Source organism: Pteropus medius, unplaced genomic scaffold, assembly GCF_902729225.1.
Source record: "Pteropus medius unplaced genomic scaffold, Ma_sr-lr_union100, whole genome shotgun sequence".
Classification (NCBI taxonomy): Eukaryota; Metazoa; Chordata; class Mammalia; order Chiroptera; family Pteropodidae; genus Pteropus; species Pteropus medius.
Window position 1 is genome coordinate 13,583,362 of NW_024351543.1, and position 19,520 is coordinate 13,602,881.

Sequence of the window (19,520 nt, forward strand, 5' to 3'; positions counted from 1 at the left end):
CGAAAACACAACACCTTCTTCTAACAGCCTTTAATTAATGGAAAACCTTCAGCCAATGTTATTCTGATAGTCTGTTCCTACCAGAATAACAAATCAAGTATACTCTACTTTATTCTGCTTTACAAAGTATATTTTTGTTTGGGTCTTATTTGGAGTGTTTTGCGGGGGGTGGGGCACGTTGCAGGACAGCAAACGTGCTATGGACACTGAGAATTCTCAGCTAGTGCCTGGAAGACTCACTTTTTTGTTTCACATCCTCCTGGATTCACAAAACAAGGATGCTTCAGCTCTTGGTGGGGTATCAGGTACAGAGCCTCATCACAGGGCCCCAATTACATTGCTAACAGTAAAGAAGAAACCTTGAGCCAATTTTAGAACAAGAGTTAAGAGGGAATAAGAAAAATCCCCGCGATCCTTTAAAACATTCGTTGGGAAACAGTTCCCTCTTGTGGTCTAACTGGAAATTGCCACTCTTACCCAAAAAGTTTTCTAATGTCTGAAGGTTAATAAAAATTTAGGAGCCGTGAACCATATTGGTAGTAAGGTAAAGACTATGGACTGCTTTCCAAATGCAGAAGATAAAATACATAGAATTACAAAAAAAATCAATTATGTATCTGATTATTGAACGAGTGGGAGCTAGCATAAAATATGTGCTTTTTTAACACCATAGGTAACAAAACCTAGTGATAGGTCTAATTAACCACCAATGCAAAGTAGTGATGAGTCTAAAAGACATTTTAAGAAATCAGTGGCAACTATAGCGAGGATATCTAGAAGTGACAAAGTCACAGGTTCTGGTAATACTGCAAAGGTCAGTATTTGACCTTTTGTTGCCATTTATAATCGAAGGAAATTCTATATTGCAGTTAGAGGTTAGTAAACACAAGGCTCCAATCTTTTCCCATTCTAGTACATGGGTCTCTTGAATTCTATTCGCAGTCCCCAGGGTTGGTGGAGCCCAGCTATTCTAATCTAGCTTAATCTATTCATTGAACAGTTTCTCCACATGAGGCAAGGAGGTTACCAATACTGCAGTATTTCAGGCAGGGGGGGATTGGAATGCTATTGTGATTTCCAGAGTGAGAACTGGGGAATCTAAATTAAATCATATTCAACACATTTAATGTAACAGAAACACCAACAGTCTCAAACTCAGGTGTACTAGCTTCTGTCCTATCCTAGCTAAACGTGCTAGAAAAGGAAGTGAATTTCAGCAAGTACAAATAAGACTGAAATCACGGAAGGGCCAGCAACCCCAACAAATTCTCCACAAGTGAAGGGAATGTTTCACTGTGCTAGTAATAATTAAAACAGCTGAAGGTGTTTGAGTACCTACCAGGGCCAGTCTTTCAAGCATTCTACCGTCCTGAGGGAGGATTATTACCTGTTTCCCCAACGAGGAAATGGAGGCGAAGGCAAAAGTGTCTTGCCGGAAATCACACAGCTCCTTGGGGGTGAGGCCGGGATTGGGGCCAGCTCAGGCTGGTTCTAACAACTAGGTCTTTAACCCTGCACTGCACTGCTGTTGGATTGTAAATTCGGGAATTCGCAGAGTAAATCTAAAACGGACTCCCGTATACGGAGGGCAAGGAAAACCAAATAAAGAGCCGGGACACTCCAGATTAGTAGGTGGCAGTTTAAAAAGCGAGGGAACTTAATGGTTAGCCTCCAGGGTCTGCAGGAGTATCACTCGGCACCCTCCTGCCAGCATCGCAAAAGTTTATATAGTGGCCTCAACGTGGTTCAGTCACGTATTCTGTCCAGATGGTCTCAACACTCACTACGTTCTCAAGGTTCCGCCCTTGAAAATGGTTCCTAGCGTGAAAATAGTAGACTGAATGTCCATTCCTAGGACAGGGAAAGGAATGAGGAGCCTCCCATTGCCCGGATGAATCCAGATGGTGGATCAATCATCAATCACATCTTCTCAGTGACCTCCAACACCCCTGTGACTGGCTCTTAGAATCTTACAATCTCCCGTCTTCCACAATGTGCCCTGAGCATCAGCAAGGGGTTTCATTAGCAACAATATAGGCACATGTAAGAGAAAGTACAAATTAAGAGAAAATGAATGCAGTACTGTCATGCAGATGTGCAGGGCAAAAATATTCTTTGCCATCATCCTAGAGATAGCGCAAACGTAGTAGGTGGCTGTGAATTGAAACTGACTAACCAAGACACAGAAGAAATATCCATTTCTTTATTGAAATCATTCGTTTCTGACTCCAAAGCCCATCCCACATAGGGTGATGAAAAATTCAATCTAAGTCTCTCTTGGCTCCCCGCACAAATACCCAAGGTGGTATCAGGCCCTGAGTCACCATTTCAGGCTGTCCAGCCTGATGGTCCCTTCAGCTATGGAAGCCCCACGTTGCTAGGAACGTAACACCCTCTGAGAATGCTGTGATCCCTCTACACCAAAAAGCTATACCCTCTGAGACTTTGCCACTTCCTTCAACTCCTGACCCCAGGGACTCTAGCTTCTGCTCCACACCCAGCAAACAACCCCTGGGGCAGGAACATGCAAGGTTAGCTGCTTGACTGGAGGGGAACAATGAGAGAAAGACATGAACTACCACAAATTCACACCTCAATATAACAGCCACCTTTAAATCAGTAATTCCTAAATTTCACTCTTTCTTAGAACATAAATTTGAGGGCAGTTGTATCACCAAGCACCTAGAGTAAGTAGTCTCTCAACATATAATTTTGAATTATTGAGAGGAAAAAAATAGATGGATAGATGGATGTGAGAATTGAGAGCAAATGCCCTCATATACAAATATTCCAGGAAATGGGAAAAACTTTAGAAAGTCTTTAATCTCAATGAGATCCCAGCTCCATCACCTGCCAGCCCCAGGTACTCACCCTCTCTTTGCCTTGTTTCCTCCTCTCCTGTAAGATGGGATGAAATTAGTGGTCGCTTCACTGGTGGCTGCTTCTGCTAAAATAACTTAATGCATTTTTAATGCTTAGAAGAGGACCTGGAACATGACAGGCACTCAATAAATAGGTTTTTTAGCAGCGGGAGCACACAAGAGGAAGATACGTTTGTCCTTCCAGTCATTCAGATTAGAGGTGACAGGTGAAAGAGACCTGAGCCCCAGCTCAGCTACTCAGCAGCCATGTGACCTTGGACAAGTTGCTCAACTTCTGTGCAATAAGCTGATTCTCCTGTTTAGTGTAAATAAAAGTGTGCAAAGCTTCAAATGGTTGAAAATACAGAAAAACTTATTATAAATGCAATGGTAATAGATTTCAACCTATTCACCTGTATCATTTGGTATTCCCTAGTTGAAAAGGACTTAACTAACTTTTAAGCAAAAAGGAAGGGTATCAGGATTCACCAAACTGACATAAGCCAAGAGTTTCTTGCAGACTGGAGTGCTAATGCAGACAGCTTGATAAAGTGCCCCCAGATATCTACAAAGGCAAGACTGGTCAGTAGGTGGGAATACCGGTTGTCAGTGGCTCTAAACTTAAAAGTCTGCTCACAGGTTGAACTAATTCTGCCCTGGGGTAGTAAATGCTAAAGCAGTCCAAGTTTACAGAGCTTCTCAGTCACCTTCCTTTCCGCTGCAGCACACTCCAAGCTCCAAAGAGGGTCCCTTAGATCACAATTGTCCTCTCACCCGACACACCTAGGTTCTTAAGTCCTCAGTGTGAACTCTGTCCTCTCCAACCCAGATGCCAGGTAAGCAAAAACAAAAAAGATGGAATTATGCCCAATTATTACATATTTAAAGTACACATAATAGGGATTCAGACTATTGATCCTTTCCTGGAGCTAGCTTGTTCACCTCACCTTCAACGAACTTGAAAGGCATACAAAATCGATGCACTTTTGAATAAATTGTGTATTCTCAGCTACGTAATAAAACAGTTGAATCTGATGTTAACGCATGAGAGAACTAGAAAGAAAATAAGGAAATATAAATGTTTTAAAAAGATAAACACATTTCACCAAACCCCTCCCCTGATCAACTGAATTACATGGTTGTCTTGCCAAACATTTCCAAAATTTGACCCCAAAAATGACACTTGAAGAGATTACCCATCTGAAAGAACTGGGGCAATTCATAAATTATGAATAATATGGTCCATCCATCATAAATTATAGGGTTGACAGATAGAAAACATTTGAACACTGCCTTCCTTTTATAGTCTCATGCATTTAATCAAAGTGGGTATTTTTATTTCCCAACCCACCATTTATCAAAGAAATTACAGAAACTATAAAGCTGAAGGATAAGCACCTTAAATAAGAATTCATACTCCAAGGAAGTAAGAATCTTTCAACTTTTATTTCTAGGATACATTCATCTGGAACCTTTTTGTTTCTTTACAATTTTCCCCCTAAGAGAAATAAATACAATAAAAATATAATCCAACTACCAGCAATGTTTGTAACCAGGAAAGAATCCAAAATCTCTGGTGTAATATAGGATTTTTTTAAAAAATATAAACTTCATACCAGAAATAAAGCCTGAATATTCTCTTTTTCTTTAAAAATATAATTTTTCCTTCTTTACTCTTCCATGTAAATCTTATAATCACCATTTAGTTCTAGTTTTAAACTAGTAATTATAACACTATAGCAGTTTTTTCCTACTTCGTATTCTGTTCTGTAAGTCAACTAACAATTGCAGAGTGTTTTTTAAAAAATGACACTAGGTTGTAACAAGATTCTTCAGGACATAATAATCATTAAAAAAAAAATTCCCCGTGAACAAATTGAAACTTATTTCACAAATTGCATTGTACAAAGAAGCACTTTTACAAATTATAAAGCTCTAATGGAAAAATTTTTTTAAATGTTTTGGACTAGAAAGACTGCTGAAAAGAACGTCAGGGACAGAAGGCTGTGAAATCTTTTTTCTGTTAACTATTTTGATTTGGGGAAGGGGTTGATAAATTGCAAATAAGATGGGGGTACAGGTACATGGGTACCCCACAAAGACAAAACGGTTTGCAGTGATATATGACTATTTTTCTTAACTGAGAATAAAGACTAAGGGGCATAGGAGTAGCCACAATACTTTGCAATAGACTGAGAAGTCAGGTCAGCTGTCTCCAGCTAGGAACAAGAAATAATAGTATTTACTCCACTTCTGAGTAGCTCCCCTATGCAGAGCTTTATTACTTGAAGTATAACACATTTTAAACCAGTATTCCATAGCCCAACTTAAACGGTCTGGAAATGGACTCCTTTCTTTAGATTAGGAAGATAATCGAAAGGCCTGATTATAAACATAGGTACAATACACCTGAACCAGAGTGACACTCTAACCTCACCTCTAAAACAGCATCAACCAGAACAACTTTTTAGGGTATTCTGTAAAATTATAGGATGCTAAGCAAAGGAAAAAAAGTTTGGAAACAGTAACAATCACAAGGGCTTCCATCTTGTTTGCTAGAATGCAAAATGGTCCTAAGAGAAACTTCTTTCCATGAGCTACCATAATGAAACTAGAGGCCTGTAAAGACAGACCCAGCAATGAAGGGCTGCAGGAACTTGGTCATCTGTACCTTAAAAACAGATGACCAAAGTATCCTCAATTACGTAAAATTTACAACGAGTGAACAAACAAGAGGGAATGGGTCTGGGTTGCTGCATAAAAAGGCTTTGCTGACAAGAGTTGAGCGAGTCAGGCATGCTGGAAGAGGGGGCCAGAAGGGGCTGTGGAGCCTCCCCTCCTAGTTTCTGAACGATGATCCTGCGCTGTCTCGGAGCAGGCCGAGCTTAGCACAGGGAACGGGCTAAATGACCTTCTAGCTTCTCTTTGGTCCTCTGATGCACTTAACTCCTTTCTTTAGTGCTGTCTTTCCCCAAGAGAATATTCAGGCCATTTAGTTTGGGGGTTTGTTTTTTTCTGCATTAGTAAGAATTATAAATTAGCAATTTGGAATATCTCTGAGTATCTTACGTTAGTATGTGATACCTTGAATAATAAGAATGTAGAACTTAAATGTCATTTACACAAGTCAAATAAGCCCATGTCATACTTTTATAATTCTATATTAATAAAACTCAGCTACGGTTTGTAAAAACTTTTTGCCAAGGTTTTAACTATTGGATTTTAAACCACTTTCGATATTCCATGTAAGGCCATTTATATTGCAGTAACAATCCTTCATGTTTTCTACATACAACAAAGTTAAAGATTTTTTAAAATATACATATATTTTTAAACCAATTCACTTTTACAATCACACCTTCAGTCCAATATTTAAAAGATGAACCCAAACTGTCAATGAAAACAACAGTGGACCAAGTGACAGCATCATTTAAATGAAACAATAATGCAAGAAAAGGTCAGCATTAAAACTTAGATAATAAACAAAACTGATTCACTGGAAAACTGCTCATATGCCTGATGTGTTCAAAAGTGAACCTCACACAGAAAAGAGACCCCGCTGTGATACCAGACAACTCATTCCTTTTTCATTCCAAGAAGACTGTCTCACTATTTTTACTGAGGTTCACACAGTGATTAGTTATCCTAACAGCAGAGATTAATATTAAATACAAAGCCTATTCCAGAATTGGCATATGCTCTCAAAAACTGTTTTGTGTGCTCCCTGAATTATAAAATAGTCCAATCTTTAGGAGAGTAAAAATGAAAGGGGTTAAATCTATTCAGATACATTGCACATTAAATGTTACTAAGACAGTAAGATAGAAAAATGGAATAGAAGGGCACAGTAATTTTCTTTAAACAATCCCATTATATTGGACAGTATTGTGAATGATCTATTTTAATCAGGTATGAAAAAAAGATTACCAGAATTTGTACCAATTTCTTGGAGAAGCTAATAAAACATTAAACATACATATTCATTTGAATATTTATTTGAAGAATCTTTGGTAGCAACTGTGTTTCTTCCACATTATAGGACTTTTCAAAATAAACATCAAAATTAATTTACTAATCAGCATATGAAAGATAAATTATGATATTATTCTTTTCGTTTTCCCATAACTTGCACTAATCATGCACTTAAACAGTTATCTGTTTAACTCATGTACATATAAATGAGAGACTAATACCAGGAAGAAATTAAGACAGTAATGAGAATCAATGACAAAACATAACAATAACAACTGTTCTTAAGTAATTTATTTTTAAATTATAAGATTACAATGTTTTGATTATGCAAAATAGCATAATGGAAATTAAACCAAATCAATAAACCAAAAGAGAAAGAAAACTTTGTTTTCTTTAATAACAGTACTTAAACCATCATTGTAAGTATCTGATGTCCCAATCACGTCTTATGTAGACATAAGAATAATCATTTCAAACGTTTCACTTGTGGGTTTAATTTCTCATTTTCAACTTTTATGAACTGTAATATGATTTATTTCAAATCCTATCATACCTAGTGTTTATACTGCAACCGCAGCAAATCTTACATGTGCAATCAAATGTGGAACTGGGGCACAGCTTTTAGCTTTTAGCCGCAGACAAAAATTATACACTGCATTCAGTACAATAGAATACGTTGTATTAACCAGAGCGTAGAGTTTAGTACACTTATTGCAGGATTGGTATTTCTTTCCCTTTGAACTGAACCAGCTGAACTTCTGAGCTGACATATTACGGCTGTGGATAGTAAGACTGCTGTGGGGGCTGAGGGAAAGGGTATGAAGGCTGCTGGGGTCCTGGGTATGGAGCCTGTCCAGGGCTCTGATGATACATTGGTGGGTATGGCATATTATACTGGCCGTATGCATAAGGATTATAGCCCATGGGCATGGGCATTTGGCAATACCTGATGGGAAAAAGAAAACAAAAGAACTGGATTGGTAAATGAAATACTAAAAAGATGAAACATATAACAATTATTCTAAAACCAATTTTTATCAAGAAAGTCATTTTTCCCCATTTCTCAGTCTTATTAAACAGTGAAGAGAAAAAACGGCTATTTCAAGGTACTTGTTAGAGAAAAGTGTTCCTATCCTGTTATTAATTAATGAAAGAATATCAAGTTCACTACAATGAGCATAAATTTACTGTTTATAAATTTCTAATATTTAGACAACAGAAAGTACTATCTGAAGCACATGTTAAAAGGTAGACAAATGTCTTCCTTTTTAAGATTAACAAATTATCACAAAGCAAGCTGATCTTTAAGAAAGCACATTCCACATTTAGACTTCTGTTCAACAGTTTATCAGAATGTCAAGATTTCAAAGTATAGGTATGTAAATAAGGCCCTATCAGTCTTGCTATGCTAAGTTCCAAGAAGGCCCTGTTTATCACCTAAATAAACAAGACCATGGAAACCCATTCTGACTTCCATCCAGAAGAGATGTATTTAACATAAACCCATTATGTAAAAATTAAATATGTAAATTCAATAAGCTTAGGAAATGATTATCCAACTACTCAAATAAGTGACTATAACATTATTTTTATTTCTGTACCAGCTGATAATGTAGCTTACTCATTCATGACACCTCCTTTCAAGGGATGACACTATTTTTTAAAAGGCTAACCAGAGCTAGAAACATTAGCCAATTCATAGGCATATGTAAAGTTTCAGCCTTACCCGGGAAATCCTGGATAGGTGGGATAGGGAGGTCCTTGGGCCTGTGGAAGGGGACCTGAAGCAGGAGTTTGTGATGGAGCTGGTGCAGTCGTCCCAGTCCCCACTGGAGCTGAAGCAGTAGCAGAAGGAGCTCTATTTGCTGGAAGTACAGGAGGTGGAGGCCGGGCTGGGGGCTGGGGCTTAGCAGGCTATAAGAAAAAGTCAGCATTGACTACAAAATGTTTCATGTTTCTCTCAAACTGCTATCAACTAAAACAAATGAAAGCATATGAGAAACTCTAGAATCCAACCAGATATATCTCTAATTCCCATTCTTAAATGATGGCTTATTATTCTAGAAATGTACCATGGTTGAGGAATAATTCTCCAATTTGTGGATATGCCACAGCCACTGCCCTGGTCCTGATGTCTAGTATTTAATCACTTACTGCTCATACTGCTCACACCAATGGTCAGACATTTGAGGTGGGAGGTAGGAGCAGGTCTTGCTGTAATCTCTTCCTGGCCTCAACATATTTTAAATGAAAATTTTCAAATACTAGAAAACTTAAAAGAATAGTATAATAAACAATCACATATTTAGCAATTAATTTGGTAATTATTAACATTCAGCCATATTTGCTTAATCTATAGATATGTCCATGTATTTATCTACACAATTGCAGAATCATTTGAAAATTGTAAATTTCATGACACTAGCCCTAAAGACTTCAGCATGTAAGTCCTCATATTCTCCTATATAATCACAATACCATTTCAACCTAAGAAAATTAACAAGTATTCCTTAATGTCATCAAGTATCCATTTCACATTCAAGTTTCCCTCATCACAAAAAAGTTCTTAAAATGTATTTTTATGAAATAAGATCCAATCAAAGTTCATGTATGCATTTGATTATTATGACTCTTTCCTCTCTTTTAATCTAGAACATGCCCTCCACCTATTTTTTTCTTTCTATGACATTTACTTTTTTAAAAAGACCAAGCCAGGTACCTCATAGAATGTCTCAGTTATAAATTTGTCCAACTGTTTCCTAATGGCACAATTTAACTACTTGTTTTATCACTGTATTTACTATAAGCTGCAAGTTCGTTCTAAAGGCTTGATTAGATTTTTTGGCAAGAATTCACGCGTGATGCTGTATTCTTCATATTGCAAAACATCAGAAAGATGGTCACCTGATAAAAGTGGTGACATCAGATTTCTGCAATTTAAAGTCTTTTATCTTTTACAGCAAGCAAGCTGTCACTAACGTAAAACTTCCATTTAAAATGTGTGTGCTTACTGACCGTCATGGTTCTTGGTGCTGGAGTTGGAGGAGCTGGAGAGGACTGATATGCGGGTGTAGGAATTGAAGGAGCACTAGGTTCTCTGGCAATGCTTTGTTGTAAGTCCCTTATTAAAGACAAAAGTGTTATAAATTAGAACAATTTAAAAAAACATAAAATACCAGGTCTTTTTCTTACTTTTCTTCGTACCTGAAACACAGAAAATAGACTCAAAATAATGATGGTATTTTAAAACATGCTATATTTCTGTTCTGGACCATAACTAGCTTAAATCTCCTTTCTCTTTACTATTTAATAAAATGAAGTTAATTCTTATTCTACTTCTGAACACTAGGAAAATAAACTTTTTCAGAGACCATAGTAATAGCTAGAGTAAGAAACATGTCAAACTGGGCAAGTGGTCCTAAAAGACTGCCCACTCTTAATAAGAGATCATCCCCTAGATGAGAAACTCCTAACACAATAACCTACCTAACAGTTATCAGAAAACCAAACTGCTCACAGTCACCTATGTAATTTTAATCATTGTATTATATTAGTATTTACAGAACAGGTGAGAAAGCTAACGTACTCAAACCATTTTGCAAACTTCTGAATGAAGACTTTCTGAAGATATTCAACAAAATGTGACACTGAGATATTTCATGTTAACAGATACATCAAAACCTATTATTAAGGTAAATTCATCTTAGATTGCTGAAATGACCATTAAAATACAGTATTAAAAACCATAAAAATATTTTAAAATCCCCAAAAATAAATTGAAATCCATCCTTAAATCTCAATAAACAAAACAGATGTGCTATAAGTGGAAATTATACACCAGATTTCTAAAATTTAGTCTGGAGGAGGGGGAAGTAATACCATCTTCATAATTTTTGTATTGATTATATATTGAAATGATACAATTTTGAATATACTGGGTTAAACAAAACATATTATTTTAATTAATTTTACCTGTTTCTTTTCATTTTAAAGTGGCTACTAGGAATTTTACACTTTCAATTATATAGGTGACTGCATAGTATTTCACTGTACAGACGGAGCTTTACTTCACCAACCCTAGACATTGTTTCTGTTACTGCTTCCAGCAATACTACACAGTTGTGTTTGAGAACATTCATGCCCACGCTACTTACAATAGCCCAAAACTAAAAGCTATTCAAATAATAACAGCAGATAAATAAACCTGTAGTACATTCATACAATGAAGTATATACAAAAACAAAAATAAAAGATATACAACTGCACACAACTATATTGCTGAATCTCAAATATAATGTTGACTGAAAGCCAGTCACGAAAGTGTAGATATGAATCCACTTACGTACAGTGCAAAAACAGGATAAACTAGTCTATACTCTAACAGTCAAGATAGTGGTTGCCATGGGGAAGTTGGTAATGACTGCGTAGATGCATGAGTTATGCTTCTGGGGTGTTTAGAATGTCCTGTATATTAATATACACATTAATATTATATTAATTGTATATTAATACAATTAATGCATGGGTATATTCAGTTTGTGAAAATTCATTAATTGTATGTTAATACAATTAATGCATGGGTATATTTAGTTTGTGAAAATTCAACAAGACATACACTAATATATACTTTTCTTTTTTTATATTTTATTTTATATTAAAAAATGTTTTAAAGAATTTAGGCCCTGAATATTAACAGTGATTTTAACAAAATAAACATGCCGATTTTTAAAAGCTAATATTTTAACTATTTGGCCTACTTTTCCACCATTCATTCACCTTTCAATCACTGAGCTGAAACCGCTTGACAAGCTTATAAACTGTCTCAGAACTGATTTCATTTATCAATATAGAAATACACATGCAAATAGTGATGAGCCTAACTTTCAAACTAGAGATCTGAAATACAGAGTATTTGAAAATGAGACTATCTAGAATTTTCTTCCTAAGCCATGAACTTCTATTATGCTATAAAACTCTAAAAATAGTTATTTTAGCCCTTTTTATACTGAAAATTTAAATAAAGAAACTAACAATCCAACTAGGAAATCAATTATCATTACAAGAAAATGATTTAAACTGAAGGTTGGCAAAAATTTTGTGTGTAAAGAGCCAGACAGTAAGTATTTTATGCTTTGCAGGATACAAGGTGTCTTGTCACAACTACTCAATGCTATTGTTAATGAAAATGAAAATGAAAATGAAGAGAGTGGCTGTGTTGCAATAAATACTTAAAAAATAAGCGGCAAGCTGGACTTAGCCTGAGTTGCCATATTTTGCCAACCAGCAATTTAAACTTAGAAATCTTTTTCAGCCTTTTTCAGCTCTCACTTGGTCCTGAGCTACAGAATTCTGGGGATCTGAACGGATGTCTCAATGGCTACTGCTTGAAAGCAAAGGAAAGAGGGGGAAAAAGGTCCCACTCCAAGCCCCTGCCCCTGCTTGGATCTGAGCTAGATCTATTTTTAGATTTTACAAACGGGGTTTTTCTGTAAGATTAGTTTGAACAAAGGGTTCTACAGTTCAAAAATAAAAGGGAGAGGGGAGATGCACACAATCAGAAAGATAAAAGCCATAGATAGTACTTGATTTTGACTATAAAAGCATGAAATCCCATTAATTTTCTGAAAGAGTAATAATGTATTCATTCACATGACTCAAAAACCAAAAAGTGAGCGAAAGACCCCTATCTGCCAAGTTCCCACTCCACTATTCACTCCCCCAGATAGCCACTATTCTTTTTCTTATAAGCCCATCCAGTTTTCCTTATGTAAATGTGTATTTTTCTCCCTTTTTACATAAAAAGCATACTTTACAAATTGTTCAGTCCCTTACTTTTTTTTTACATTAACTACTTATTTTAGATATCTTTCCATACCAATTCACATTCTTTCTTTTTTAAATAGCTGCATCGTATTTCACTGTACAGATGTCGCTTCATTTATTTCACCAATTCTAGACATTTGATTTGTTTCTATTCTTTTCCTGCTACAAGTAATGTAGGATCAATCAGCTCATAAATATGTCATTTCTAGCATAAGCTAATATACCCTCAGAATAAATTCTCAAGTACAGAATAGCTGGCTTAAAGGATATATGAATTTATAATCCTGACCTTGACAGCTAAATTGCCCCACATAAGGACTGCACCAATCTGCACTCTCACAGCAATGTATGAGACCTGTTCCCACATATTTGCCAACAAAGCATGTTATACAACTTCTAGATTTCTGCTAAATCTAAAAAAATGTCTTTTCTGAGTAATTTTAATTTGTATATTTTATGTTAAATGAGGTTAGGTATTTTTTCATATGCTTAAGAACTACTTGTTTTTCCTCTGCAAAATTGTTTGCATCCATTGCCAATTTGGGTTTTTTTTAATCCTCATTAAAATCTAGGATTTCCTAGTAAATAAGGCTTCTGCCTGATAATGTTTCCCCAATTTGCTACAATTTGACTCTGCTTATCATGTTATGATGAACTTATCCTTTTTTTAATGGCCTCTGAATTTTAGTCAGAGTTATAAATTATAAAGACCCTCTCCATTTCAACTTTATTAAGGAGTTATCCCATATTCTCTTTTATACTTTACATTTCATCTTACACACTTTAAGTTTGATCTACTTGGAATTTATTCAAGTATAAAAATCACTTTTGTTTTCTAAATGACTAGGCAGTTGTCCCTAACTTCTTCTAATTAGTTTAGGATCTTTCTTACACTAAATTCATGTATATATTTGAATCTTTTTCTATTTTCTAGTCTGTCTTTGATCTAATCATGTACCAGTACCATTGTGTTTTTAATTAGAGAAAATATTATATATTTTAATATCTCATAGAATTAGTTTCCCCTTACTGTTCTTTTTATTCAGTTTTCCTGGCTAATCTCATTTGACTGTTTTTCTACCTGAGCTTTAGGATAAACTTGTCCAGTTTCAAATGAAAATCTGTTGATTTTTTTAAAATCAAAATTATGTTGAATGCGTAAGTTTATTCAGAATTAACATAGTCATGAATTTGAGTCAACCAAAAACACTGTATATTTTGACATGCTCAAGTCTTTTGTGACACTTGGCTATCTAAAGGATCCTGCCACTATCTTTTTAAGGCTAATAATTTATATGCCTTGGTGTTGGCAGTTCTTGCTAATTTTTCCAACCATAAAATCCTTTCAACAAGCCTTTCCTTGTTTTAGGAAATGGTTCTTCAGTATTATCATTTAAATATTTGTTTTATTCACAATTTTGGCTTTTCTTCTTAGAGGGGAATTCAATCTTACACATACTGAATCTTCTTTGCCTAGCTCTCTCTAATTCTGTTTTGGTTTCATTTTCTTTGATTTCCGCATTTCTACTCTGTATTCCTGTGTTTTCTTCACTGCCTATATTCTCCTTTTGTGTTTCTTCCCATTTCATCTTATATCTGTGATGGTTTTATTCTCTTCTTCTTTCCTGAATTCTGACACATTTTATCACTTCTTATTTAATCATCGCCTTGAGTTCTAATATTTCTGTTTTTGGTGTACCTTAGAGAAATTGCTTACTAACCTTTGTTTCATTTTTGTTTCTTAATTCATGGTGAAATGTTAACCCAGCATTTTCATCTGTTCTGTGACAATATTATTCTGGTGAATGTTCTTTATCTATTAAGTTGTTAAATTCTGTTCACCTTTTCACCTTCATAAATATACTCTCTTCCTATCAATGCTGGCCCAGCTTTCTGAGTAGGCTCCTTCAGAAAGTGATTTTGCTGATACTCTCTGAGCTATTCACCCTGTCTTTCCCATGTTCTGTGCCTCTAGTGTATGTAAGGGACCTATCTGTCACTTTGTAGTAAACTGCTTATGTTTACTGGCATTTCCTGAGATCTGCCACCGTGAGCTGTTTTGTTATTTGTGACATCACTGTACTTCCCATATCGAGAGTTTCTGCTCTTTTTATCTTTTTGTTCCCAGATCGTACAGTTGTTTGCTTGTTGATGTGTAAAATATCCAGGGAAAAAGAAAGGAAATTGCTATTTCATACTGCCAAGTTCACCCCAAATGTCTCCTCCACGTGGAATTTTTAAAAGAAAAATACTTTAAGTACAATTTGATACACGAAACAAACTTACTTTAAGAGTTCATCTCTTTCTGTCTTCCGTGCAAAAACTATATCACTGCATTTGTTCTGGAACCTGACCAGGATTTCAGTCAGCTCATTATAAAACTATAAGCAAAAAACAAATACAATAAACATGAACAATTTTTTATATACGGAGAAACAAAATCTAAAGCTCATTTGTCAATAATGGTTAAAACTAAAGAACCAAAATCTTGTTCATAAGACATAGTCATATCACTTAAGTCCAACAACTTAATATTAAATATGACCTAAGTTTCCCAAAGAAAATAAAATAATAAAATCACTTTTAGAGAACAATGTCACCAAAAATTAAATGGTAAGTTTCACAATCATTAAGATTTTCCCAATTCCTAAAGTCAACTATTTAATAAAGACACTAAACCTATTTAATTGGAAGAACTAGATTTGTACTTTCACTTCAGAAATGCAGAAATTCCTTAAAAGAATTTCCCAAGAGTCTCTGGATTGTTTTCTCAGCTTATCTATTTCAATAAAGCATTTTAAACCAAATTAAAATATTTCACTACCCTCCCTATTCCAAAAAGCTCTGCATTATTTCTACCCTCTCTTCATAGGGCTTTACATTGTATGTACTATATTTACATCAAGATAACTTTATTCAATGAACATTATGGAGTTAAAGTATCAAAGGGGTGGCATATCTGAAAAGCTTAAAAATCACTTGTTCACTCATAAGCAAAGTAATTGGTAAAAACAAATATAAGCACTTCTCTTAACTTTTTAAAGGGAAAAACAATAAAATACTTAAAACATATTTAGTAAGCACTCTGATACTCAGGCAATTACAAGTGTATCATTATCCAAACCATTAGCACAGATTATAAAAGCCATTCCCACCCACCTTCCCCGCCACAGATTCAGTTTTGACTATTGTTTCCTCATAATTCACTCAAATTGGTGAACTTTCCACCCTGCAAAAAAGTGTCATTGGTTTTTGATATCTCTGTGCTAATTCCTGCTACAGCAAATGCCCACACCCCTTTCTGCCTGGCAAAATACAAAATGCATCAAAGTTCCCAGGAAATGTTGCCAACTTCATTAAGCTCTTATAACAAAACTCTCAGAGACAAAAGACATTAAAGCTAACAAATTTGAAGGAAAGAATAATTTGGTCCATCTGGAAAAACAACTTCCCAAACTATACTTTCACATCTATACTGGTTAGCAGTTGTTTCTTTGTACATCATACCTTTGTGCCCTCCTTCAAATTAGCTACAAGTTCAACAAAGTTGTCATATGCAGTAGCTAAATTCTTCAAAACTTCTTCTCTTAAGTTAGCTTCATTGTTAGATTGTTTCATTTTAGAAAATTCCTGGTGTGAGACCTTGTTAAAAGAAAGATTTATGAATTACATTTATCAAATTAAAATAGCTCCTAATATTTTTATTGCTATTTTTCTAACTATGAAAATCATGTATGATTACATGCAGGAATTACTAGAAATTTACCTAATATTTCTTTTGGAGTAGCACAGTACTTTAAATCTTTAAGTAAAATACCACAAATTCAGTACATGTCAAAACAATCAAAAATGATTACAGATTCCTATTAATATGTAAGTTAAAAAAAACACAATCTTAAATGAATACACATTTAGTCCAGAATTATCTTTTCTAATTTTTTAAAACATAAATCTTATTAAAGTATATAAACTTCACCTGAATATTTTTAAGAAGTCCTTCCTGTTTCTTTAGAGATTCTTGGACTTTAGTGGTGAGACCTCCATAGACTCGATCCAGTTCAGTAACAGAAAGAGCTTCTTCATTTATCACACCATCTTGAGCCAAAGCAGTCAAAAATTTGCTTGTCATGTCAAAATTCACTGATTTCAGGTCATTCTCCAGACCCTCTCTTTCCTTCTTTACTTCATCAAGATTTGTCAATAAGGATTTTAAGACATTTACAACCTAAACAATAACAAAAACAAAAACCTTAATTTAATTGCCAAAAACACAGAAGCCAATTTCAAGAAGGGACTTATAAACAAAGGTTCACTTATAAGTGGAATCTAAGAAACAAAAAGAACAAACTAATCAAAAACAGATTCACAAATATAGAGGACAATCTGGTGCCGGCCAAAGGGGAGCAGGCCGGGGGGCTGGGAGAATGGGGTGAAGGGTTAAAAAAGTACAAATTAGTAGCTGATACATAGTCACAAGTCAAAAGTTTCTTTTAAATCTAGGTGACCTTCCTTTTGGCCTATGTTTACCAACTATATCTTTTAAGTGTCCTAATCTTAATGCTGAGTCAATTTAAAAAGAAAAAGAAAAAATGAGGGCGTGGGCAGTAGAAAGAACTACGACTCCTTGAGGTCCAAGAAGCATCAAATCAGGTACTCTAAAAGGAAGAGGAGAAAGAATCATTCATACTTGGGTAAACATGACAAAATCTGTTCAAGGAACCTAAGTACAATTTGATGTTAATAACATGGATAAAAATCTCACAGGATATACTAGTAAATGAAGAAAAAAAATGTGCAAAAGCATATATATACAGTATGCTGCATTTTTAGTGAGAGAAATCAAAATGTAAAGATATACATACACATAATATTTTATGCATATATGTATGCTAGTGCGTTTTTTGCAAAAAAAGAAAAACATTAAGGACAAACCACAAACTAATGAATATGGTTACTTATAGAAAGTGGATGGGAACAAAGTGGAAAGAAAAGGAATGAGATTTCTCTGCATGGCCTTTTGAATCATGTATATTTTTTACCCATTCAAAACACAATTAAAATTAAATCAAAACTTGAAGATAAAAACAAATGAAGTAGTTATCCATGAAAGTGAAACATAATTACACAGAAAAAAAATTTCAACTCTGACTATACTCCCTTAGTAGTTGTAATAGACTTAGCTAGTATGTAACCAAGGGCAGTTTGCTGTCTGGAAAACTCAATTTTCTCACCTGAAAAATGAGAATAATACTGATACCTAGCTCAGGACTGTTGTGAAGACTACAAAAATCCATATAAAATGCTCAGCATAATTTCTAACAGGCCAAGTGTTCAATCAGTAGCCATTATTATTAACTGGTACTTAAGTTGTATGGTTTAATGCTACACTTTGGGTACATGATGGACTGAAGAGGCTCAGGCATCTAAGCATTTAGACAGGGACAGGGAAAGAAGGAACAAGAGAATTAAGACTTAAAGCATCCTTTATTTTGCTGAATTATAACTATTTCTGTAATTATGTGACATATTTTGTATTGGGGGATGCAAATGGATATAAATTTAAAAAGGCTGCAACAGTATTAACTGTTGGCATATTTAAATTGACAACGGAACTTTAGCCATGACTTTGACTTAAGACTTTACTCTATATGAAGTCTGTTTAGCTATTAGAAAAATAAGAAATGATATTTTAATCTCTCTATAAGTTATGTCCAACAAAAGCTAGGAAGAAAAAAAATCAGCCAAGCAAAATAATCTGGGAGAGAAATAGGAATATGCAGAAGTGGTTTAAAAAATTGTCTAACAAACAAAGTTGAGTCAGGAACACTAACAGTATTATCCTGAAACAGACTCAACGTCTCTTATATAGTATAGAAACTAAGATCCTAAGATCCTCTCACCAAATAGTGAGTCAAAATTGTGGTGATAATACTGCCAAGTTAGCTAGTAAGTATTCTGAGAAGAAAGACACGGTTCACATGGACACAAATTCCTCTTCAGTGAAGAACTGTACACAAGGAAGCAGAGTGATGTGGGAAGAGAACCCCTTCAAGATTTTAAGAAGCAAAAGTTGTAATACCAGCTGCATTATCAAGAAAAGCTAACTTCCTAACTTTTATGGTAGTCGGTGTTCTAACCAGAATGGTAAAGAAGGACCAAAGAACTATTTATTAAGTCTTATTCCATATCATAATGCTATGATTCTAAGTCTCTAAAAAATATGCCATTTGAAACAACCAATTTATAAATGAACTTTTAAACTACCACATAGAGATTCATTCTATGACAAACATCCTTTTGTTTTAACTGTCACAGAACTAGTTTAACCATTTCAGATAGCTGGCCACATTTTAACAGAGTAAATAATGTAGAAAATGAATTAGATCACTTCCACAAGTGAATGACCCAGATAATAAAGAAAAAGAAATCACTGCCTAAATAAACTCAAGTCTGAGGCTTAACATGTTATCATGTTAAAGTATATAAATAATTAGAATCCTGTGGTATTTATCTGTATGTTTTATAAATGGCTCCAATTAGCTTTCAACTGCAAGCAATTACATTCCTTTATTAAGTGAGAGTGACAGTGGTTATCATTCAAATACTTTCTGAATCCTTATGTGTTAGGTATTGTTCTAGGCGCTAAATTAGAGTCCCCTGGGGGAGGGGGATGATTAAATAAATAGACAAAGAGAGTCATATGATAGACAATGACAAAAAAATGAGGAAGGAAAGCGAAGCAAAGGGAAAGAGTCTCTTACAGAGGGAAAAGCAAGTGTAAAAGTCCCAAGGCAGGAACGAGCTTAGCCTGTTTAAAGGGAAAGGGGAAAAAAAGCCAGTCTGGCTGAAGCATAGTAAACAAAA

At 34.9% G+C, this 19,520-nt stretch overlaps 1 protein-coding gene across 1 annotated transcript in view; it reads right to left on the bottom strand.

Moving 5' to 3' along the window:
- Nucleotides 1–6,840: 6,840 nt before the first annotated feature.
- Nucleotides 6,841–19,520, bottom strand: part of PDCD6IP (programmed cell death 6 interacting protein) — a 52,547-nt gene continuing 39,867 nt past the window's right edge. Inside the window, exons 13-18 of the mRNA XM_039843432.1 lie at nucleotides 16,633–16,881; nucleotides 16,164–16,298; nucleotides 14,943–15,037; nucleotides 9,849–9,954; nucleotides 8,560–8,747; nucleotides 6,841–7,779 (exon numbers count right to left, since the gene is read on the bottom strand). Coding sequence (XP_039699366.1) covers nucleotides 7,605–7,779; nucleotides 8,560–8,747; nucleotides 9,849–9,954; nucleotides 14,943–15,037; nucleotides 16,164–16,298; nucleotides 16,633–16,881 — 948 coding nt within the window. The 3' untranslated portion in view covers nucleotides 6,841–7,604. The remainder of the gene's footprint in view (nucleotides 7,780–8,559; nucleotides 8,748–9,848; nucleotides 9,955–14,942; nucleotides 15,038–16,163; nucleotides 16,299–16,632; nucleotides 16,882–19,520) is intronic.